Consider the following 26,131-nt stretch of genomic DNA (forward strand, 5'->3'; position numbering starts at 1 on the left):
AGAGGTAGCTACACTTGTATGATATTTTGGAGGACAAACACGAGCACGGGGCACAAGAAAAGCAATACAGAAAGTGTTTAGTCAGGACCGATTAACCGAATAGGTACGGTAGTCACGTGCCTAGGGCACAAGGCAATTGGCTTTCGGTGGGTGCCAAAAAAATGAAAAATTAAAAAAAAAATTGGTTGTACTTGCATGCAATCGCGGTAAACTTCCTATAACCCTTCGCGGCCGTGTAGACATTGTAATCGTCTCCGAATATTGCGGCAAAATTCAGACTATTTTCCGCGGTCGTGTAGACATAATTATCGTCTTCCATGATCGAGGCAATATGTGAACATAATTGCCTAAATTCTTAGGCCTATTTCCTACAAATAACTATTTTTCCTAATTGAATTCATCACTTTCGTAGCCGAGTGCTCACGGAACCACCCGATCCTCATCTGAATTTCGGGAGTAGGTGGCTACACTTGTCGGATTCGGTCCGGTCCGCCCCGAATGCTTCCGCCAAATGCGGATGAATGCTCCCTGGACGATTGTTCCGCGCCGAACCGGACCGTACCGGACCGAATCGGGTAAGTGTAGCCGCCTCCATTTAAAAACATGGGAAGCATTGTTCCGTATTTTGGAGGACCGGACCGAATCGGGTAAGTGTAGCCGCTGCTTAATCCACACTAGGGAGCATCCATCCACAGTGCATGCCTATAAATATCCACAATTTGTGACCTCCTAGTAGCTGGATTAAAAAAATAAGAAAAATTGTTCAAGAACTTAAGTAAAGAAAACGTGTTAAGTTAATAATATTATACTTTATGTGTTATATGTCTTCAAAGTATAGCTATCTGAAACTATTCAAATAAAAAAACAATATAATCCTACTCAGTTTTTAACATGAGGTAAGTCTGTATAATTCAATCATAGTTTAAAGGTTTAAACAGTTTAATGTCTCTCACAGTTGACAAGCCGCTGTAATCAGAAAGATGAGTGATTTTCAAAGAGAAGCATCAATCTTGATGGCCAATGTTGATGTCATCAACTCGGTAATGGATATCTTCAGTTACAATCCGCTTTGCTAGTCACTGCCTAATGGCTTGTATCACAGATAAACATTTACTGCTAGTCATTGGTCATACAAGCCCATGTGTCATTGGATTATCGGATTGACTTAATCCTTTCAGTACAAAGTTCAATTTTTTAAATGCCAACTATTATCGTTAATTTATTTAATTTATGTTTTTCTCTACAGACAATATACACTGCATTGATTTTACATTAAGGGCTATCTATTTCATATTGATTGCTTATTAGATTAAAATTTACTAAAATTTATAATGAAGCTTATAAAACATTAAATAAAATAAATGGTGTGTTATGTCCAATTTATTTCTCATTCGCCTCATTGTGATTTGGATTCCCTAAATTCCATTCAAATTACACAAATCAAGATTTAATGTATTATATTTAATAATATTCTTATATTCTTTTAATATTTTAGTGTTACACTACCTGAGGCAATATTTCTACTGATAGTGAAAATCTAAGAGAAAGCAATTTCTTTCATCAGATCTAACCAAAAAATGACTTTCTACCAATATAGACTGCATTTATAGCAAATTAAACCTAGTACTTCGTGCACAGAAAAATTAAACATACCCAAATAGAGGGCCAGGCTTTAAGTAACCATGGGATTGCAGCGCAGCTAGAACAGCTTATTGTGCACAAACATACCCAAACTTGACGTGCCTTTAAAATAAATGGCTAAAAGTCAAAGGATTTGAATGGTATAAAATCTTTATACAACAAGTAACAAAGTAATAAAACACTATTTTGACATATTGGTATTTCAAATTTTTGTCTGCTTTTTCGGATTTAATTTATACCTTTCTCTACCTTTAATTTTAATCTACCTTTCGATAGATAAAAAATTATCTAATTTAGTAAAACCACATTGGCTATCTGTTTCAGCTAAAAAAAATATAGGTCTCATTAGGTTACATGGATAAAGGCCTTTTCACACCGGCGTACTGGACGTACTGTACGTTTGGTACGGCCAGTACGTCCAGTACGCGGTCCTTTCACACCGCACAGAAACTTCCAAAACGTACACTTGTTCGTTTGCAGTCAGACAAGTAACACTGGCTGAGCACGTGGTTTTGAAGTGTTCACTGCGCATTCCCGAGCCCATGTACGCCACGTACGTTTTAGAAAAATCGCTCTCTGAGCGATTCACATAAGACCATCACGTACGTAGTGGACGTAGTGGACGTTCTGTACGCGCGGTGTGAACGAGCTCATATGATAACATGGGCAGCGATTTGTTGAAAAAAAAACGTACCAAACGTACAGTACGTCCAGCACGCCGTTGTGAAAAGGCCTTTAAACCAGACAAAACAAATAATCTGAAGCTAAGTTCTAAACAAGCATCTTACTGTAAGAGGTCAAGAAGGTATAAAAAAAGAGTTCAATCTTCTTAACCAAAAAACTATATTGTATAAAACGTAACTACATGTATCACACTTGACGTTCCTGAGTATAAAAATATAAAATATAACAAAATAGTGATGGTTGTAAAACAATAGGTAGTAATATAAGTTGTTGCAGCTCATTTTTATCGCTTTCTACCTTTTTTCTTGTCCATCGCAAAGCCCCAGTCATCATCAGGCTCCACAGGTGGTGGGGAGGGAGGAAGTACGTCGTCGATGTTCTCACAGTTGGCGTAGTGTGGCACCAAATCACTGCCGCCTATAATGTGTGGAATAGCCCTCTTGTTTAGTCCTGTAACCTGTGAAACGTAAATTGTCTTAATATAACAATCACATGCTGTAAATGAAAATCTGCTATGCCAACCTTTAGAAATAAATTAAATTTGCAATAGAGCCTTACCACGAAAATGCTATCTAAAATAAAAATGTTCTCCATTATGCCATTGAAAGAAACTATGCGTTTATTGTGAAACATTGGAAAATTTGCCCATGAATGTCTGGGTAAGGCTTATTCCCAATCTTAAAATTCAATAGAGCTCTACCCTCCAGCTTTCAAAGTTAGGATGTTAAGCCTATGAGAACTATTTTATTGGTTGATTTTTGTCGCATCCGGGCCTAGATGCGAACAAAGAAGCAGGTACTCAAATAAAACACACAGTCAATATTTAAGAAAAGCCGTATTGGCGTGCGGGAGCCGGTGAGGTAGGACGACTGACTGTACATACATACATAGTGTGTCGGGTGATCATAGTAGCAATGGGAACGGAAGGTGGTGTGATGAAAAAACCAATGGGGTAAGTTTATTCAATCAGGCCATATGACTTCACATTGTATGATCCAATTGTACATGGATCAAGCTAGCAGATTAAATGCAAGCAACCATGAGAATTATAAATATGCAATGGATTTTAATACTCTACAATTTTCATGAAATCAATAGGAAAATTACAAATGTATTTATGTATTTTGTTTACAACTTTTTTCTTCTTATTTCCTTATCAATTTATAACGACCACAAAATACATGACTCGTAGTAAAACCGCATTGTTTGTTTGATTATTTATTCCATAGTGATGTCATTGATAAAAAAAAACTGCTAAATCCAAGGTTCTAAGCCATTCAAGTCCAGATTTGTTAATACTATGGGGCGATCCATCATTGAAGAGCTATCAAAAGCACAGAAAACATATTACTATAACCCAGAATGCCAACCGCATGGTAAAAAGCATTAAGTGTTTTGAGAGAGCTTTGCCTGTCAATCGTACGCAGCGCCACCAGCGTTGCCATGCACTCAGCATAGCAACGCTGGTGGCGCTGCCTACAGTTGACAGGCAAAGCTCTCTCAAAACACTTAATGCTTTTTACCATGCGGTTGGCATTCTGGGTTATAGTAATATGTTTTCTGTGATCAAAAGGCAATTATTGACCGAGTGGTTCATAGTCGGAGATATGAGAGATCATCTGTCATTCCCTATTTCAACCTCCAGAACCAAGCAGTGTCAATCCAAGTGATGGGTTAGGAACCAAGAAGTACCTTATTACACCCTGGAAAGACTACCGAGAGTTTAAGGGAATGAACACGTTAGAGAACTTTTAATGAAACTAAATGAATATCTTGCAGAGCATTTTATTTTTATGAAGCCGAATGAATAAATTATACAACTGTTGGACGAAACTAAATGAATAACTTGCAGAGCTTTTGGATGGAAATAAATGGCTAACTTTTGGAACTTCAATAATAAATACAACTTAAATAATACCAGCATTTTGATGAAGCTTGAGGAATCTCTTGCAGAACTTTATGAAAGAACTACCGAGCAACGCTTGTTTGCTGTACCTTTGACTATTGATAGAATTAGACTTTCCATCCCCATGTTAAGTTGTTGCCTTTTTTTATTAAAATTTATGTAGTTGATATGAGGCACTGGCAGACACTATTTTTTGGCGAATTTGCAGGCTTTTTAACCAACTATTGTAAACTATAACATCTTGGCGAAAGTTGGTCCATATAGATGGGATGGCTACTTCAGTATCCAAAAATTTATGATTGTACTGAATACATACCTTGCGGAACTTTTTAAAGTTCTTGCCGCTGCTGATTGCATTGGCCACTACGGGTTCCTGTTTCGCCACCACCAACGGCTTGACAACTACAATGGTTGTGTTGTAGAGTTCCTTCGATAGCTCATCAATTTCATCATCGTTGCATACCTCCTGTAATCATACATTGGCATTAAATCGATTAAATTTATTTTTATTACCAAAAAAATGAACCACAAAAATGTCAATGCTCAGTATGGCAGACAATTTATATACAGATTGTATTTCCGGCTCATTGTCTGAGTTCAGATTTGCAGCATTGATCTTTACTAACAAGTATGTGTAGATAGATTCATATAGAATCTACCTTCCATCATTCAAAAATACTTTCTACTTCTAGAGATGTGGAGCCAGTAAACTCTATAGTATGCTAAATTGAATATTTGGCTTCAATGTAGGATTTTTGCCAAGTGACAAACATTTTTCAAATTGTCTTTAGGCTTGAAATACATAAGTTATGATATTTAAATCCAATAACTCCTTTAAAATGTTCATTGATTTCTTTGTAAAAGTCTAAAATACTGAGGAGATACTTAAAATGCTCACTTAGGGGGGAATAATAGCCTAACTAAATGATTACTTTTAAATAAAAGAAGAAACTATCCGTAAAATGAATAACTAGACGCCCCATCTATATGGATTAGCTGTAGCCATTTCATTAGTAAAAAAAGTTCGTAGTTGTGTGACCCAGTCAGAGAATGCGCTAGTGGCTAAAACTATATTTTCTACCTTATTTTTTTGTTGCTGGCCAAGTTGATGGGTCATAGCAGTTGCTATAGCTCACAATAAGTAATTCCATTAGTTTGAATTGGTAAAAAATATTGTGTATTATTAAACAGAAATCAGTAATTTAGATCAGCACAATCTGTTGGTGGCTCACATCAACTACAGCGATTTTGGTACAAAAGCTGGCTACAAATTTAACATGGGGATGGGATGTCTAAGCTAGCCTATTGTAAGTTTCAAAGTAAGAGATTATTTTAAAGATAAAATAATTGTGAAACCCTTCCCTTAAGTGCATCAAACAACTTGCAACACTTTTACTAAAGATAAAACTAGTAAGTTGAAAAAAATTACCGATTATTACAAATGGAATACAATATACTATTATTAGTATAATTCTGATTACAAACCTGTTTTACATTATGGGATTTGTCTTTACTATACACTACAGCCGTCTTTTCATCTGGAGGATCAAAAACAATTGGTTCACTAGCGTCCTGTACATCTGTGGAATTGTCTTTTTTGCTAAATAACCCGAGTTTCACTTCCAGTTCAGGTTCATCTATATTGACAACACTCTCATCTTCCTTTCTTTTCTTTAACGTTTGGCCCTCAGTAAAAGCAAACAAATCATCTTCATTATTCTCATAAGATGCTAAGTTACGATTAGTCATACCAGAGCAACTAGGCCTATTATTGCTCTCATTGATATTGCTCGTATCAAACATATCTGCGTTACTCGACCGGTTACGTTTTTTTGAGCTTTTGCTCGATATGAATGAAAATTCATCTTTATTCTCCGATTTCGACTGATTACCCTTTTTGGATGAAACAAATGAAAACGCATCATCCTCATCTTCATCCATCACATTTTGATGAGATCTTTTAGATGAGGAAAAAGAAAATGCATCATCCTTTACTGTGGATGTTTTCTGAGTTTTACTAGTCTTGTTTGAAAACGAAAAGTCATCATTTTCTTCATCATCATTCTTCCTTGGTTGTTTGTTCGGGGTAGAAGTTGACTCATTGCTGGCGTTTCTCTTTTTTGATGATTGTCGGCTTCCACTAGGGGCAAAAATATCATGGTTAGAAGGAGGTATTTGGATTGGGAATGTCTTTACTGATGACTGTCCAGACGGAGCAAACATATCCAAGGATGGGTTAACTATCTGATTTGCCTTTGGAATATTTTGAGACAGGTTGGATTTTGATTTAGTTAAAGTGTTTTTATTCACATCACTCTGACCGGAAGGAGCAAACATATCTAATGAAGGATTAACAATTGGTCGGTCTTTTGGTTCTTGCTTGTTAGAAGAAGTAGATGGTACATTGGGATTTTGGCCTGTCCTGTGTTCATCTCCTTGAGAACTGAAGAGGTCTTCTGAATTTGCTTTTTTTCTTGGATTGTCATCATCACTTGAATTTTCCAATACTCTGAAACAAATTATTGTGTGAGTCATAAAACAACTTTAAGAACAGTTTTTTTGTTTTTGGATGATGATGAAAAATTAATTATTGTCAAAAATGTTTTTTTAATCAGAAAGTTAAATAAATCACATAATATATACCTATAAGGTTATATTACCTTAATCACCTTAAATATATGTAACCTCATATATATTATATCACAGTGATTAAGAAAAAACAACATACAACATGAAGTTATCAGCCGGCCATGCACAAGTTGTTTATAAATACAAAAACTTGAAAAAAAGGCAATTAAGGTAATGTAACCTCATATATATTATACTAGCTGTGTGCCCGTTCTACGCACGGGGATCTCATCATAGTCAGTTAAAACCTTCTTATATACTAAAGCACAGCAGTTGGTTTGCATATTTTCAGATATGCTGACAAAACTATTCCTTCGCAAATACAGTATCAAATATACGGAAATGGGATTTGTACAATTTTGTTCAGAATTCAAAGGACTATAACATAATGGTTAAAGGTATTTAAGGTACTACTTCAAACTCATAATTTAACACTTTATTCGGGTTGACATTTTCATTATCAAGGTGCTCTTGTCCTTTTCGTGAAACACTGAGAAATAAGGACATTAATGCGTTACCAACAGACATACACACAAAAATACAGAACTTAATTAGGGAATTTGCTACGCTTTAAGCATAAAAAAGTACATATAAAATTAGTATTTGAAATCTTTGTTAATGTCATAAAATTTTATCATAACAATTTATATTTGCTAATGCTTGGACCGGAGATGACCTGAAATTCTGTCGAAATGCTATCTGAATCGGTTTGCTATATGAAATGAAGTACAGTAGGCCTACTATAGACGATTTAGATTGGTCATTTATGGTAAAAAATTACCAAAATAGACCACGAACTATTGATACATATACAACGTTCAAAGCGTTTGAACAATTCATGATGGTTTGCTGAATAAATGTTTTACTAAATTGCATTATCGCTTAGCATAAACTAACATTTTGGAATCCAGACAGAAAAAGCAAAAATTATACAGTTAAGACATCAATAAATTGAATAGGCCTACGCCTGTAATAAATAAGGTGCAACACCACTAACTAATTTGTAAATTACTGTGATGTGTTGGTACGTAAAAATGATAGATTACGTATTCTCTAAACAATGATTGCTGGTATATCTATTAACAATATAAGGAAATGTGACAAAAATCACACAACGTTGGGTTTTTGGACGTTTGTAATTTTATTTCTTAAGTACCTAGGTAGGCCGTGTATTCTATGGAAAAGTACCAATATCAAGGACCGTTGTCGAAAAGGTTGTTAAAAAAATAATTCTGTAAGAGTACGTACCCAAGAGATGGGCTATGGGCCTATTGGCTGTATGGTCCAGCGATTGCATCACACGGTGAGTAGGAACTATTGACTATATATAGTCAATGGTAGGAACAGAAAGTGACACATTGGAAAATCGAGCTTAGCATAATCCTTAAACCTCTGTTACAATCACCCTCTGCAGTTGTGATTTTTTACTTCACACTTTACACAACCGCCATTGAAGAGCCGTCAATGAGTGGAACCTTGTTTCTAAGCTATTGGTGACGATCATTAGTAAATTTAAGTTTCCCAGCCGTATACAACACTGATTCAATGTCTTCTTTCTGGTTATCAAAACTCCAGAACAATTTTATACACAAAGAATCTCTGGTTCCTGACCTGGATGATGCCTAGTTATTTAATTTACGATTACACTATATTATTCCACTTGCGATTAATTAAATCCTTTATGTAAGAAAAACGTTTTTAATCTCACTTGGATGGGATTTGCCTTCAAAACGTGATCGGAAATGGTTGCGGTGTTTGTAAACAACATTTGTAAACATTTCAGTGACAGCTAGAAAAAATAATCTTGATCCGAACAGCTGTTCGTTATTTCATAGATGATTATGTGATAAAAATTGGACGAAAACTTGACAAAAATCGCACAAAACTGCATTTTTGAACGTCCGTAATTTTAATTACAAAGTAGTGAGGCCATATTTTAATGGCTAAAGACACTCTCGCCAATCCAGTGAATACATTAAAACGACTTGGGTCTTGATAGGTACTCTCGTTTTCCTGGAGAAGATTGCGTAAAATGCCATCTTGAGTGTTGCAGAAAGACAGAAAGACAGACAGACAGACAGACAGAAATTTAGATGAGACTTGTTTCGCTTCTTTAATGTATAAAACGTAAAAATAACCTAAAAATTTATGATTCTGAGCAATGTACAGACAAAACTCTAATTTTATTTATATAGATCATAGTGACTCAGAAAAAACAACATACAACATTAGGAAATCACATCATCTTAATTGTTGCAGTAGTTATCTAAATCTACACATACCTTTTTTTACTACTTGATGGAGCAGTCATATCTACAGATGCTTTGGAGCTGGTCGACTCCTGTGAAATTAATGTTTTCATTAATGCAATTACTGGATTTCATCCATTCATCTATTGTTCTTGTTTGCTTATCATATGATGAGTAAGAACTGATTATTCGGATAGGAATTTTATTAAATTGATCCATACTTAACACTACTTACCCTATTACAATCCACATTAGGATAGATAAAACTTACAGATAGGTAGGCAAGTTAACTAACTACCTACTGGCACTGAAGAATTCTGAAAATTACCACTAAGTCTGCAAAATTCAACTAAGTATGGTCTAACTGGAGAACATAGCAAATATGTAAGAATGGTATAAGCTACGCCACTTTGACCTTTAAAATATAACAACCCCCTAAACTGCTATCTTTGGTCAAGCTTACTATAATTATAAATAAAACTTAAAAACTAGTTGTTCTGCCCGTGCCTCGCCATGGGGAGAGAAGAGAACACAGAGAAGATAATAGGGCGTTTTTTCACTGCCTCGTCCAATGCAAACTGCTGGATGATAGGCATTTATTCTCAATGTAAATTAATTTTCAATGTCCATTGTCCATGTCACAAGGAAAAATACTCTACAGATGTGTCTTTTTCTCAGTTTGGACACAAAAGGCTCAGTTGAAACTCTATGGTTCTTGTGTAATTAATTATGTATACAACATTTAACTGCAAAACAATATTAATTGCAGTTTTTTTTTTTATATATAAACTAATAAATTTAAATGTAAACAATTGAAACAGAATTCAAAGGTTTGAACACTATCCCACATTACAACAAAAACGTAATGTCACTTCTCTTTATGCAATATATAAATCTATGGTAGAATCAAAAGGTTAATCAAGGAAAAATAAACAAACTAAAACAATAACAAATCGAACAGCTGAGTAATCTTCAATGTTTTAAATGTGATTAAACACAGTCCATGCCCTTAAGAAAGGGTTTTTCAAAAAACTGATATTTTACGGGGAAGTTTTACATCAAGACCTTTCATTCAAGTGTGCGGCTTACGGTTCGCACAAGGATATCAAAATATCAAATCGTTCATAGCTTTATAGATGCATATGTTTATTAAATTTTTGCCATTAGTATATTACTAGTTTGACAGTGATACAAAAAATGTAATTGAACCATTTAAACGTTGGGATGTTAAACTTCCAAAATTTCACAGCTCTTTTATCCCCGATACTTTGACGAGATTCGAATGATTTGTTCAAAGGAGATTGAAGACATCTACAAAGTTTGTCATCGTTTGGACGATGTTTTGAATCATCGTATGCATAAACTGATCAATAAGTTACCACAAATCACTAATAGTTACTTTAGGACAACTACACCCACTGAGATGGAAATACCTACCTGAAGCTGAATATGACTGGATGGTGAATGTTTAGTATCTCTAACTCCAGTTTTAAGTTATCAAAAATCTAATGATTTTGATCAAGATCTAACCAAAAATCTTTTCAATGGTAGGCGAGCACTATAATCACTCAGCTACCTAGCCAGTCATCACAATCTCGGGTGATGAATCATGTTATAATTCTGACAAAATGTGTAAATAAATAAACGGTATCAACAATCTGACACATACTTTCTCCCATTAGCTTGTCAACAAGTCATATTATGGGTTAGGGAGCGGTGGGAGCAACTGCAGAAGAACCCTTTGTATCCAACCTCATCTTAACCGACTCCTTGGGATATCCGACCTAATGTCCAACCGTCAATTTGTTACCTAAGAGGCAATAAAGCCGATCGTGTTTGGTTAACCAAAAGGCCGATCATGGGTGTTGTGGTAATCATGACAGATGAATACCAGTGTCAACGAGACTGTCAGACATTCTCACAGGTTTTGCCGTAATCGCTGAAGATGATTACCGGCGTCGCCAAAATCGCAAGATAAGCTCACGGCCACGGGTGTTGTCGTGATTGCAGGAGATGATTACCGGTGTCGCCATTATTGCAAGACATGTTCAAGGGTGTTGCCGTGACCGCGGGAGACAATTGCCGGTGTCGACAAAACCTAAGGATATCCTGATGGGTGTTATTGGATCGCAGTAGACAATAACCGGTGTCACCATTATCGCAAAAAATATGATCATGAGTGTTGCCATGATCGCGGGAGACAATAACTGATGTCGCCAAAACCGAAGGCGATCAGTGACCGATATGCTCACTGGTGTCATTAGAACGCAGAAGACGATTACAGTCACCAATGTCATCGATATCGCAAGATATGTTCACGGGTATTGCCGTAATTGTAGGAGACGATGACCAGTGTCTGTGTCGCCAAGATAGAAGGATATCTACACAGGTGCTGCCATGATTGCAAGAGACGATTACCAGTGTTATCAAGATTGCAAGTTATGCTCCTCCCGTTATCTGACCTTTTGACCGTTCTGACCATGCCCCGGTCCCATCATGGTGGGATATGAGGGATTTTACTAGTACTGTATGATTTTCATGAGAAAATTGTAACAGATGGAATAACTTTTGAAACGTAATATGTACATCACCTCAGAGTTAGCGCAGATAGTGGTGATCTGCTGAGTGTTCTGAGATGAGTCGCCAAACAGTGACTGAGGGTTGTGCCTAGGGTTACAGTGATGATCCAGACTACAATACAGGATGCTGAGACCGATCTCCGATTCCGGTATACACCTGACTCCCTCTGCCTTCAGCTGACCTGTGAATGTACATACACATTAACTTTTCCAATTAAAATTTGCCATTCCAATTACATTTTCAAGTGTAGTATGAGAAAGAAAGACAGGCCAGATGGTACAAAACTGCACCCCCAGCTGTCCTTGAACATTGGGTGTAGAGATGGGCCGAGTCCTGAATTGGTCGATTCCGATACCGATTCTACAACTTTGGTTTCGATTCTCGATTCCGCACTCGATACCGATACCTGTTAAAAATTCATTTAATAACACACATAACTTATAAACTTATGATATAACTTTATTTAATCTTTATACAATAAGATAACTGCATTGTATTGATTAAGGTTACATAGATTAGGTTAGCCAAAAAGGAAAAATAAGATAGGGCTATTTAAAGAAGACATGAATTTTAACATATTTTATTAAATTAATAATTAATTGATAATAATAATTAATTGAGCACAATTACTAATTTAGGTAGACCTAAAATGTTTAGAGTTTTTTTTTTTTTTCATAAGAATTCATAATTTGTACATCTAGGCCTACAATGAATGTTCCATATTGCTTGAGTTATAAACCCAAAGTCATCTTCAATATTGTCATCATCAATATCACTTAAATTACTTAACGAATCATATAAAAAAGTCATGGAGATCATCACATCACGAGAACGGAGTGGAGATCATATCCATTTTGAACAACTCAAACTCACTATGCACGCACAGAAAACAAACAACAAAAAACCAAAACATAGGTTAAACAATTCATTTGCCATTTGCAAACTCATGACAGCTGTTTCAGTTCAGTCATAGAGAAACAACATAAAAAAAACGATAAAAATACATCGCTACATGGCTTTCTACAATAGTCACCATGAAGCCCTGAATTAGCTGAACAGTTCGTGGGGTCTCATATCTTATAATGTCATAGCTTATAATCGTGAATTTGTTCCATAGCTTATAATCAGTTATAAGCTATGCCACACTTTCACAAAACATTATAAGCTATGCCACAATTTGGAGTTAGAAAATGTGAGTTAAACCATTGACTATATACACCTTATGTGTATTATATGTATACAGGGTGAGTTTTAAATGTCCCCCCAAACTTTTTTCTACATTTTTACAAATATCAATCCCAGACCACTTCCAAACATTGTTGGGTAGTAAGTACTTCATTTTGACAAGGTGGTCATTTCTGGCCGCCATCTTGGATCCGCCATATTGGATGCAAAATATTTTTTTTCAAATGTAAAGGTGGGGTTGTGACCCATTATTTTGAACTAGATTTTTACCCTGATTACAATGCCACAAACCGTTTCAAAAATCTTGATTCATTCCAAAGTTATGAGGGCTTTTTAAAACTTTATTTTTAGCCCATTTTAACATTGTGCATTTACAAACTAAGGACCATGATCTCAAAATAGTGCTAGATAAAGATAAATATACACTAACAGTCATTGTCGACTTATTTTCACTTGGTTATGACTGATGTAATTTTTTCGGCCGCCATCTTGGATCCGCCATTTTGAAACATGATAAATTATTTTAAATATGAAGGGGGTGTTGTGGCCCATCATTTCGGATTACTTTTTTAAGCTGAACTCAATTACATGATCCGTTTTTCATTTTCATATTTTGATTTTGAAATATTTAAATTTTTAACAAAAAAAAATGCAATATCTCATAAATAAAACTTGATAACAAAAAACTGATTGCAGCATAGGGTTTAGCTTAAAAAAGTAGTTCGAAATGATGGGTCACAACACACCCTTCATATTTAAAATAATATATCACATTTCAAAATGGTGAATCCAAGATGGCGGCCGAAAAAAATACATCAGTCATAACAAAGAGAAAATATGTTGACAATGACTGGTAGTGTATACTTATCTTCATCTAGCACTATTTTGAGATTATGGTCTTAGTTTGTAAATGCACAATGTTAAAATGGGCTGAAAATAAAGTTTTGAAAAGCCCTCATAACTTTTGAATGAATCAAGATTTTTAAAAACAGTTTGTGGCATTGTAATCAGGGTAAAAATCTAATTTGAAATAATGGGTTACAACCCCACCTTTACTTTTGAAAAAAAATATTTTGCATCCAATATGGCGGATCCAAGATGGCGGCCGGAAATGACCACCTTGTCAAAATGAAGTACTTACTACCCAACAATGTTTTGAAGTGGTCTGGGATTGATATTTAAAAAAATGTAGAAAAACGTTGGGTGGGGGACAATTAAAACTCACCCTGTATATTAAATGCTTGTACCATCTGGCAACATTGCCTTTGATCTGACAACATGGCGGCAACTAGAGTTCTGTTAGGCCTAGTTGTCTTGTCACTGTTGTCAACTGAACACAGCTGGTCATACCCATTGCTACTCGTTCTGAAATGCAATGGCAATCTATTTTGGATTATAAAACTATTACGAATGTGAGATAATGAACTTGGAATTATTTATATTAGCTGACTTCAGAGTATTTCAAATAAACTATGATGTGCCACTCTTTACAACCTTCAATGTCAGTTGAGTTTAGCATTATTAATTAACCTTACTTTTCAGAATCGGTATCAAGCGAAGTATCGAGTACCAGCGATTCTTCGATACCACTGGTATCGAAGGGATCGAGGTATCGAGAATCGGAATCGGCCCATCCCTAATTGGGTGTTTTGATTGGCCTTGGCTAATAAAACAGCTGATCATAGTACGCTACACATGGCAATCTGCTCTATCCTACCTTTGACTTTGGGATACTGAAGTAGACTTGAAATGTTTATGGACCAGCCTGTAGCCAATTATTTTTATAAAAAAAGATTATCATTATAACTTTTTTATAATTAAAAGATTATCATTATAACTTTTTTATAACGATTATAACTTTTTATAACATTATAACTTAATATAATAACATATCTTCAAGCCACAATTACTTTTGTTCATCAGTCAAGTTCTTGACAAATTTTGCAGCAACTCTGCGCATAGCCAAATCTTCCATTTAAATTGAAAGAACTGAACCAAAACTGATTCCAACTTAATACGTCGATCCTCCATCACTAAAACTCAAACTTAATTGATAACTTCATTGATTCAACTTGATGATGGTCTCCCAGAATGAGGTTCACTGTTTACGAATGTGTCTTTAAATCTGTTGTACTACTCTGTGTTACACCCATATAGTGTCTTCTAAAGGCTTTCTGAATCTTAAGAATCGTTTGAGCTTGGCAAAATTGAATGCAGTATCGCTGTTCCACCCTTTCTGTCATTTTGCTTACCACAAAAAAATTACAAACACTAAGTATACACAATTTCACATTTGGCGGCCGACAACAAACTGATGCCATGTCAAGGTCACAAGACGTGCTTTATAGTTGCCTCAATGTACACACAGGGGTACAGCTCAATGCAGTTGTTGTATTACTAGATAAAAAATAAGGTCAGATACTTTTTGAACAGTCCTAATTTTTTTTAGTATTACATATGAAATAGTATATATAGATTAGTATACATATGATACTCCTTTATTCAAAATGGCGGGGTTATACAGTTTCTCTTTTTGAACGCATTGCACCCTCAATAATTGATTGATAAAACCTGTGGTTGAGAGCACAAGTATTGATTTGTTTCTTAATAATTAATTATAGCAACAGTGTTTTACTTTCTTGGTTACCAGTAAATTTTTATGTTACAGTCCACTCTTGGTAATTCAAACACTTGATAATTCAAAACTTTCGATAATTCAAAATGAAGGCTCAGTCCCTAGAGAATCTCTCAATATTTCAAATTTTTACCATGCATTTTGATACACTCGGTATTTCAAAGTCCAAATAGAGGGCAGGTCAATTTGTAACACGCAGTAATTCGAAGTTTCGTCGGAAAAACACTCTATAATTCGAAGTAACTCAGTAATTCGAAGTTTTGTCGGTTAACACTCTATAATTCGAAGTAATGCTGTAATTCGAAGTTTCGTCGAAAAAACACTCTATAAATCAAAGTCACACAGTAATTCGAAGTTTAGTCGGCAAAACACTCTATAATTCGAAGTGATCTCTTCCTGTTATACTATACAGTACAGTACAACCTGTTCCCATGGTAGGCTAGTGTTGGACGTTTTGATGTTTGTTTAGTTAGAGCAGTAGTCTGAGTTAGTTCGCTGACTTGTTTTTCTAAGTAGGCAATCCGATCTCTAGATTGCGCGACATCTCCTTGAGCACAAACGTCGTTGTCGACAGCTGATAGTTCAGCTATTGGCGAAATATATAGCGCTAAATAACAGATTTCTTTGCAACTACAGTAACTGAAAAATAAGCCGTTGATTGTTTAAAAGTGTACTAAAATACGGTATGATGTTTTATTGTAACGTGCTGTACCTTTGTATGTATTAAACAAATTAACTCTCTGTAATTCGAATGGTTTATTTTTCTCCCGATAAATTGAACTCTTGATAATTCAAAACTCTTGATAATTCAAATTTATATGCTTGGCCCACCAATTTTGAATTAGGGATGGACAAGTCCCAAAATTTCGGGAATTTTTCGGGAAAAAAATATTCCCGATTATCGGGACGGGATTACATTTGACTCGGGAATTTTTCGGGACGGGATTTGGTCCGATCGTCGGCAATTTTTCCGCTTCGCGAGTGCCGATAACGCCGTTATTGCGAGCGATAGGTCCGCGAACGCAGGAAAAAAATCATACCGACGATCGCGCCGTGATCGCGGAGTCCTACCGACGATTGCGCCGTGACCGTGGAGTCCTACCGACGATCGCGCCGTGACCGCGAGTCATACCGACGATAACTCCGTGACCGCGGAGTCACATCGATGATCGCGCCCTGCGTGACCGCGAGTCATACCGACGATCACGCCGTGACCGCGAGTCATACCGACGATAATGCCGTGACCGCGAGTCATACCGACGATAACCCCGTGACCGCGGAGTCATACCGACGATCGCGCCGTGACCGCGAGTCATACCGACGATCGCGCCGTGACCGCGGAGTCATACCAACGATCGCGCTGTGACCGCGGAGTCATCGAGCCGTGATCGCGAGTCATACCGACGATAATGCCGTGACCGCGAGTCATACCGACGATAACCCCGTGACCGCGGAGTCATACCGACGATCGCGCCGTGACCGCGAGTCATACCGACGATCGCGCCGTGACCGCGGAGTCATACCAACGATCGCGCTGTGACCGCGGAGTCATCGAGCCGTGATCGCGAGTCATACCGACGATTGCGCCGTGACCGTGGAGTCCTACCGACGATCGCGCCGTGACCGCGAGTCATACCGACGATAACTCCGTGACCGCGGAGTCACATCGATGATCGCGCCTTGCGTGACCGCGAGTCATACCGACGATCACGCCGTGACCGCGAGTCATACCGACGATAATGCCGTGACCGCGAGTCATACCGACGATAACCCCGTGACCGCGGAGTCATACCGACGATCGCGCCGTGACCGCGAGTCATACCGACGATCGCGCCGTGACCGCGGAGTCATACCAACGATCGCGCTGTGACCGCGGAGTCATCGAGCCGTGATCGCGAGTCATACCGACGATAATGCCGTGACCGCGAGTCATACCGACGATAACCCCGTGACCGCGGAGTCATACCGACGATCGCGCCGTGACCGCGAGTCATGACGACGATTGCGCCGTGACCGTGAGTCATACAGACGATCACCCCGTGACCCGCGAGTCACAAGTTACTATAGGTACCTGTAAATTGTTACCCATTTTTTGGTTTTTATAGATCAGTGCCACAAATGGTGAAAATTGATTTCGTATGTCTTTTTTTGGTAACTGCAATACAGTACTTTCTTTTTATGCACAGAAAAAAAATCCCGTCCCGTCCCGTCCCGAAAATCGGGAAGGAAATAAAAATCCCGTCCCGAACTAAAAATTCAATCCCGTCCATCCCTATTTTGAATTATCAATAGTCTACTGTATTTGTGATAATAGTTTCAAGAAATTTTTTTGTTGGGTCCTAGGACGCTGAAGCTAGGCTCAAGTCCGGGATTGTTTTTCACATTACTTCGGGATAGACCTAGGGGTTGCGGCATTATCACATAGATAAAATTACAAAATCCATTGGTGATTTGGCGGGATTTGAACCCGGGACCTCAGGTACCAAAGTCCTGCGCTCTAACCACTAGAGCAGCTTGATCCCCAGTTTAAAGGGAAAGTGTGTATTTAACATGTGAAAGTATCAAGACTCGGTTTTCAACTTACGAGCAGCATTCATATATCCATCAGCAACTTGAGATTGCTGAGAGCCTTGCCTGCCTGTGGTGAGTTGCATCAGAACAGTTCTGGCCTGCATCAGCTTTCTTTGAGGCCAAGACTCAGCTGAGAACTCGACCACATTACCACCTGAAACACAATCTACTATTTAGTTTCCAAATAAACTCATATAGTAAAACCTGTAAAGTTGAGGGGAAGTCGCAAATGTGACATACAAACAAAGTATAATATCACAATTAATTGGATTGAAAAAGTAGAACTATAGCCTGATGGATCCACTGTAGCCTAGATGCACCACAAAATGCCTCAATATTTTCACAGCGTGTTAACTAACAATCTTTGGGTCTGTACAGAGTTTTAAAAATGAGCTGAAGTGAAAGTCTTTTATTATGTGTGTAAGAGTGTTTGTTTTATGACAAATATTTTTTCTGTGATCTAATTTTTTACAAACTTTTTTAAATGAAGTGTATATTTTGACTCCTTGAGGGCTTGAAGAGGTTTCTACCTAAGACTAAGACTAATTAGTTGGCACTACAGCATCTTTTTTGAAAATAATAATTTGGCCTACTCACCAGCTGCGGTTATCATGGGTTTTATCCGGTTTAGTTGTCTAGCTGAAGTTGCAACAAAAGTATACCCTGTGAACAGCTTAGCTCGCTCAGGGTTGGGAGTGAAGGACACTTCTGAAGGATTCAACAATGTTTCCACCAGTGGAGGCACAAAGTCCTTGTAGTCTGGCAGACTTGCATCAGCAGCTGCCAAAGCATCATTGAGGGCTTTCCAGTACCCCGGAATGACAATAGGCTTTCCACAAGCCAAAGCACAAACAACCTAAACAGAGCATGAGATATGGTATCTTAATATATAAAGTTCTTTAGACACTACAAGGACTATAGTATTCTTATAGTATTGCCAATACTATAAGAAAGATACCTACAAGGATCTACTTGTACAAAAATCATAGTTTGTTAAAATAAAAAAATAGTAACAGAAAAAAATGTATTGCCTTTGAAAAATATTACTATACAAAAATATTACTTTTTGTTGGTGAGTCTGTGGCTCAGTTATAAAAAAGTCATGTTTTGGGTTCCCACATGCCTGTACCATAACTCATATTATTTAGGCCCATCAGTAGGTCTACAGTTTGTTTTTGTACTAGGAACCTACAATGGCTCGCCCCTTACTTTGCTTGATAGGTTTTCACGATGGTCAGAGGCCCAGATAGAAGTTTAAATCCAAAGTTGAAGCTGCAAACTTAAAAAAAATATATGAACAAATCCCAAATGAATTTGCAACATATAAGTTAAATTTACTAGAAAGCTTTGCAACCGTGCTGCTGTTCTATGAAACATCATGATTTAAAGTTATTTCTCCTTGAAATCAGATAATCGTAATGCATAATCAAGACTATAATGTGCCTAGAGATTTAGCCACGTAAAATCAGCAATACTCAAGGGGCATTCTATGATGAAAATTGTTAACAACTTGCTTAATACTCACATACCTTTACAGTCATGGTTAACTTGTTCATGGTGAGATGGGTGCAGCTGTCCTGCCAATCTTTAGCCACTTCACCACTCAATGATTCCACAAAATTCTGCACTTCAGCCTTCTCTTCTGCGTTTAGGGTTGATGTTGCTACGATCAGCGGAAAATACTCGACACTGAACATTAAAATAATTGATCAATACACAATTTAGCATAATAACCACTAAGAGTCACCAGAGTTTCTGGCTTTACTACCACTACACTGCTACACTAAGTAAAAGTGTTAACATGCAAATACTTTGAAATGAAAATGTTAGAGGATGAAATTAAGCGTCACAATATGTGAACTCAAGATTTTTTTAATTATAAGTAGTGAAGTTGTAATACTGTGTTTTAAATAAGTTTTTAACTAAGTTTTATTAGGAGAGGAAACACACTTCTTGTCAGTGTACTCTCTCTCTTACTATCTTCTATATGTATAAAATATTAATACAGGGTCAGGGTGAGTGTACAATGTAGGCCTGATGAGATGCCTAGTGTAGTCTCTTCTATGCTATGACCAGTTGTTTCTTTAGCCAATCGTAGCCAGATATAGTTTCAATCAAACCATTAAAATGCATTTTCTTTTATCAACATTACTAAACTGGCTACAGCAACATTAGATAAGGGTTTTGCAAAACCTTTCAGTTATAATACATGTAGTTGTGTCTCATTTGGTCAGTTTTTAACCAAGTAACCAAGAATCAAAGTTCCTCTTATATTTTTAATGTTGTTACCACTTAGTAGATCAAAATGTTAAGATAGGCTCCATAAAAAGTACAGTATTTATGATGAAGGGAAAAAGAGGGAAAACTGAAGAAAATTTATAATCACAATTACCAGAATTATTTTGTTAAAAAGAACTTATGAATGGGAAAGTTTCAATGTCAGTTTGGTAGATAAGCAAGAATAAAGATAATTGATCATTGAGTCCAATTATGTACTACATAGGCTACGATCCCGCTAATCCATCACCTATAGGACCGGGACAGTGAAAAGATTGGATTATCTGCGAAGCAGCATGTTTAGGATTTTCCCATGATCGCACAAGATGAAGATGATGTTTCCATTGCCGCAGTAGATATTGAGAATTTCGCCACGATCGTGGAAGGCAATAGGACTTTAATGGTTTTTCCGTTACAGCAGAAGATTTTTAAGGTTTTGAAATATATTCACACAAAGATCATAACTGTGACCGCAGGAGGCGTTAAATATTTTGCCTCAATTGCCGAAGACAATGATTTTTTTCATGACCGGGGAATCTGTCCAAGATATTCCAAAACTCCCAGTCTACGATAAAAATTTTTCCGTTCCACAGCACATGTCCTAAATTTGACCGCAATTTGGGGGATTAATTAATTACACCAGGTCGCATAAGAAAACGATGATGTTTAATGATTTTGATTGCTGAACACATTCATGATTTTACAGTGATTGCAGGAGATGATGTCCACATGGCCATGGGAAATAGTCACAATACCATTGTAAACGATATGGGATGGCACAGCCTGATTAAGCAAGGAGTTGGAAATAGTTGAGGATGGATTAGAGGGGTTCTAATATACTACATTACATACCTCCAGACATTCCATTGGATGCCAAATCGAATCAAGTCTCCATTGTTTAAGGTGATGGGTTCATTTGGAGAAATTTGGGTCATCTCTCCTCCCCCACAAGCTTTAAAAGTCCCATATTTGGATCCCAAGTCTTTCAAAAGTATTCCAGCACATTTGTTTTCCTAAATATCAAAATGTAAAACTTACATTTTTACATTATGTTTAATGCATCTAACTAATATTTGTGATAACATGCTCTTGACAAGGGTAGGCTAGAATAAATAAGGGTTAACAAAAAGTTAAATCTTTTAAACTGAACTGAAATAGTTTGCACTCAGAGGTTAGGGATGCTTGATCATTGCAACCCCACTAACTTTATTGTATAGCTTACAGTTTAGTTTGGTCGTTTGATCACTGGTTAGGAAAATTTAACGTTAACTTAGTTTGGAATGATACAATAAGGTCGAGCAAGATAGTTGAAAAGCACTTTGAACCATGTTTACCTTCTAATGTAGGCTTTCGTGGCCGGTGTCATAAGAGTTCATGGTGTTTTCCGACGTCAGCCGCGTTGTCACTACTACACTATCGCCAGACGTTTCGCCCTTACTGTGAAGTGGCATCCTCAGTAGCTAGGCTGAGACTCTCTAGTGTAGTAGTGACGACGCGGTTGAGGGTGAAAAACACTATGAGCTCTCTCATGTTTACATTACTTAACCAAACCAAATATTGCCAATGAAATTAGTTCAGTGGATTGAGATACTGTAATTGAAAAGTATGAGCATGAAATGCTGAATAGAGATTATTCTTTAAGGTTCATGAAATATCTCAACATATTATAGCTGCTATGTTTCATCAATCACAGGCTATTTCTTATTATATTTCATTTCTAGTATAATATTTCAATTCTAGGAAATTGGTACAGAGCAATTCCCTTTGCTATCTGATTATTCATGTTGTTATGTAGTTTGCTCATGGGAATAATCAAGATGAATACATAAAAATACATTGGCTAATACATAACTAGCCCTCCAGGGATGGGGAACAAATTCTTCTAATCCACAAAATAGGTAGCCTAGGTTTTTTTCCAAGAGGTTGGCCGCCTCTTTTAACCTTGCATTTGCCTGTTCACATAGACTATTTGCCCGTGCGTGGAACGTAACCAGCAAAGTAAGGGGTTAGCCGGTACAATACAAAGGTGAACTGTACTGATAAAATGTTTGTGACAGTGACCAGTTTGCCATAACTTTGCCTGTATTAAATAATTTTAATTTAATTTCATTTACATTGTAATTATTGGGATACACAATTAACATTACACATTTGTTGAAAATGATTAGGACTAACTGCAGAAAAACATTTAAATTTAACATAACTGTAAGAAAGGTTCAACACCAACGATAACTAAGATGTTAGTAGTAATGTGTTAGTGTTGTAAAAAGTAATTCTCAAACAAAGTACCACTGCTTCTTACAAAAATTACCAGGCTACCAAGAATCGTCGTCGAAATTGGGTGATGGATAATTGGGAAGGCCTACGTACCAATAGGATATGGACCATAGTAGGCCTATTCACGGTATGGTCCATCAATGGCAGCACAATAGCGGTGAGTCAAAACCAAAAGTGACACATTCGAAAAGCAAAAGGTTAGTAGCATCCGTAAACCTCTGTTACGATCAAAACTAAACGATCTGATATGATCTTCCAAGATCGCAGCAACATCCACGATCATCCACTGCAGTTGTGATTTTTTACTTACATAACAGTCATCGAAACACCGTTAATGAGTGAAAACTCAATTGTAGGCCATTGGCAACAAAGATAAAAAAATGTCAGTTTCCCAGTCATATACAACACTGTCATAGTCTTTTTCCCGGTTATCCAAACTCAAGTTTACAATTTTGTACGCACATAACATCTGGCTGTCGACTTGTATGATGCCTAGTTATTTAGGCCTAATTTAATTTACAGTTAGGCCACGTCAATCACACATTATTGTTCTTGCGATCAATTTAACCCGTAAGATAACTTAAGTCATAAGGTTATTAATCTCACTTGGTTTTGGATTTGCTTACCCAAACAGCTGTTGTTATTTCATTGATGACGTATTCCCTAAACAGATGATTCTAGGCTTAGTAGCCTATTTCATAAATGACGTAGCCTATGAAGTAAACATTGGGACAAAACGTGACCAAAATAGCACTAAAATTTGACTTTTAACGTCCGTTTCATTTCCAAAGTAGTGATGCCATTATTTTAATGGCTAAAGGCACTCTTGCCAATCCAGTGAATACATTATTTCTTGGAGTTGGCCGCCTAAGGTGACAGAAATTGATATGAGAATTCTTTCGGCTATCGTATCTTAGGGTATAAATACCGTAAAATAACAAAAATCTCTACCATTCTAACACTTTATGGATCAATCCCTCCTTGAGAAGTAGGCCTATCCTCTGGGTTGAACGATGGCCTACTTTCTCCAAGAGAAAAAAAGAGATGAAAGTATTTTAGGTATTCAGATATGGTATGATTACCGTACTTACTTGAAGCACGATAACTTGTGCATGTTTGCGGCTGATTGATTGATCTCCAAGAAGTAACAGGTCTCCATCTTTTCTGCTGATAATATTTTGCTTTCCAGGCTGAATTCTATAAACCAAACCTGAAATAGTGTTTTAAAACAAAACGTTAGTCACATTGGGTAGTCTACATGTTTATGGTGTAAACATGTACAGTACTTTCAATGAGGTATTTCAGATCAGGTGTCCAGGCTGATGTCTTGACTGTAGTAGGCCTACTTAAACCAGCTTTTAGCCAACATTAAGAATCTCCCATTGGGCATTTTTCATTATCATTTACATAACCAAAACCATGAAAGGAGGGCTAAAATGCCTACCATATTAAGTAAATGTGCTGTGATATAAATAAACTAGGTAGGCTAAGTTTTGGGTACTAAGTTACTAGGATCACTCTTGACTCTTGAGGAATCAATTTATCAATCATCATTTATTTGAGACTGTGGGGATGCCCCCTAGGTGCATATTTTAACCTAAATATAAGTGAAGGATGAGGTGTAGAATGTTGTGTGAAGATATTTGGAGCTTTGTTACAGACTAGTAGTATAGGCTACAGTATATCAGCTTCTGGTTATCCCAATAAAAGGCAAAGCTCTTACGGACTGACTCGCTCATCACTAATTCTCCTATACTTCCTATACCTAGGTCACTGAAATTTGATAAACTGATTTTTTAGACATTAGGCTAATTAAAAAGGAAAACGTAAACATGACCTTCGGGTTCCGTCCCGGTTGCTCTGGAGTTTCCCATGTTAACCTTAAGCACGAGTAGGCCTACCGGTATTCAAAAGGAATCTTAACAGCTTTTTCAACTAAACAAGTTTGTTCTATAGTTCTATGATGTTTATCTATTCTATGTTGTATAGTCTAAGTTATCAACAAGTTTTTCTCCCTCCAGATCCATCCTTTTGTTAGGCTATATAGTTTTGTTTTATGTTACGTTAGCTCTTTCACAGTTTATTATATTGTTATCATTGCCATAGTCTATTATTGTTATGTATAGTAAATTTATTAATGTTAATTATCCACAATGTTGTCATTTTGATGGTTACTGATTGTTATTGATGTTAAATAAGTTATTCACACTTATTGTTATTGTAGTTAATTATTTACACTGTTTCTTGTTATTGTTATTGATGTTTATTATTCACAATTTTTCTTGTTATTGTTATTGATGTTAATTATTTACACTGTTTCTTGTTATTGTTACTTTTTTCACAATGTTGTAACTGTTGCAATTCACTCAAACTGTCCACCACCACCACCAAACTTCTTACTCATTTATTGATGTTTTCTATTGTATTATCTTGTTGTATGTAAATCTTGTCTAATGTATTATTTTGTAAAATGGCGATTGCCGTCGGAATGAATAAATAAATGAATGTTCAATAGCAGTAAGGTCTAAAAACAGGGTGCAGCACTAGGCCTATTATTTTTAGGGAATTTCCTATGTAGGGAATAAGTTAAGCTATTACCGTTGGCCTCATTGCAGGACCTGGACCTCGACACGGGACCGATTTATTTTTTTGTTTTGAGGTCCCCAGAGGCCAAAAACACCATCCCTTCAAATTCATAAAAGTATATTTAAATATACAGGGTGTGCCACATAAGTTAGGGTGTCTTCAAACTGATTACGGAAAAACGGCTTAGCATGCAAGGATGAAATAAAATTATTTTAGGCTACCTACCTAGGGCCTATGACTTACCTTTGTTATCATTTCGTAGAAGCCACATGATGGGACTATAGTTGTCGTAGGTACCGGTACTCAGCAAGGGCTTAAAATATTTTCGATTGATGACAATTTTATTTAACTAACCAGGCCTAGTCTGGCAAGAAATTTAGCCTCGGTAAGTTAAAACATTATAAGTTAACCTCACAAATTAGGCTATATAATGTGAATAACAAACTTGGACAATGGTAGAATATCGTGTTGATTTAAACCTACTGCTTGAAGAGAATGATTATGACCCTTTGCCTTTACCTTATTTACCCTTCTTTCTGTTAGAACTCAAACGTCTGAGACTGCAGTAGCGTAGGCCTACTATAGTAAGTTAGAAGTTTAGACCAAGGAGCACATCACAGCACAACACAAAGCACAACCATGGCCCAAATAACTAAGTTAACTTAACTTATCCTCTAATGTGATTTAATAAGGAGAATGAAAAATGTAAATAAAAATAACTATACACTGGACTCAACAGTCAACAACACAGTCAGTACAGTAGTTAGTTAGTACACAACCACAACAGTAGTAAGTAAACAACAGCGCCTAGAGCACTATTATTTATCTCAATCTCAATCTCTCAATGGATTATTGATTGGCCTAGAGCCTAGCAGAAGACGGGGTTTTTTGTGTAGTGAAGTGAAGAGTAGT

At 36.7% G+C, this 26,131-nt stretch overlaps 1 protein-coding gene across 4 annotated transcripts; it reads right to left on the reverse strand.

Moving 5' to 3' along the window:
- Positions 1-2,474: 2,474 nt before the first annotated feature.
- LOC129001620 (nibrin-like) lies at positions 2,475-26,131 on the reverse strand. 4 transcript variants are annotated; one of them, XM_054428987.1, is made up of 11 exons: positions 25,945-26,131; positions 23,725-23,843; positions 21,209-21,369; positions 19,609-19,768; positions 18,677-18,935; positions 18,093-18,233; positions 11,700-11,869; positions 9,142-9,200; positions 5,717-6,740; positions 4,548-4,697; positions 2,475-2,782 (listed from the first exon to the last, which is right to left on the reverse strand). In XM_054428987.1, exons 3-11 carry the CDS (start codon positions 21,289-21,291, stop codon positions 2,609-2,611), a joined length of 2,220 nt encoding a protein of 739 aa, XP_054284962.1. In that variant the 5' UTR covers positions 21,292-21,369; positions 23,725-23,843; positions 25,945-26,131; the 3' UTR covers positions 2,475-2,608. The 4 variants fall into 4 exon arrangements, with proteins under 4 accessions (XP_054284962.1, XP_054284961.1, XP_054284959.1 ...); XM_054428986.1 differs by having other exon boundaries at positions 25,739-26,131; XM_054428984.1 differs by lacking the exon at positions 25,945-26,131 and adding an exon at positions 25,463-25,724.

This window comes from Macrosteles quadrilineatus, unplaced genomic scaffold (assembly GCF_028750875.1).
Source record: "Macrosteles quadrilineatus isolate MER2022 unplaced genomic scaffold, UCM_ALF_1.0 Scaffold_8__2_contigs__length_117827958, whole genome shotgun sequence".
Lineage (NCBI taxonomy): Eukaryota > Metazoa > Arthropoda > Insecta > Hemiptera > Cicadellidae > Macrosteles > Macrosteles quadrilineatus.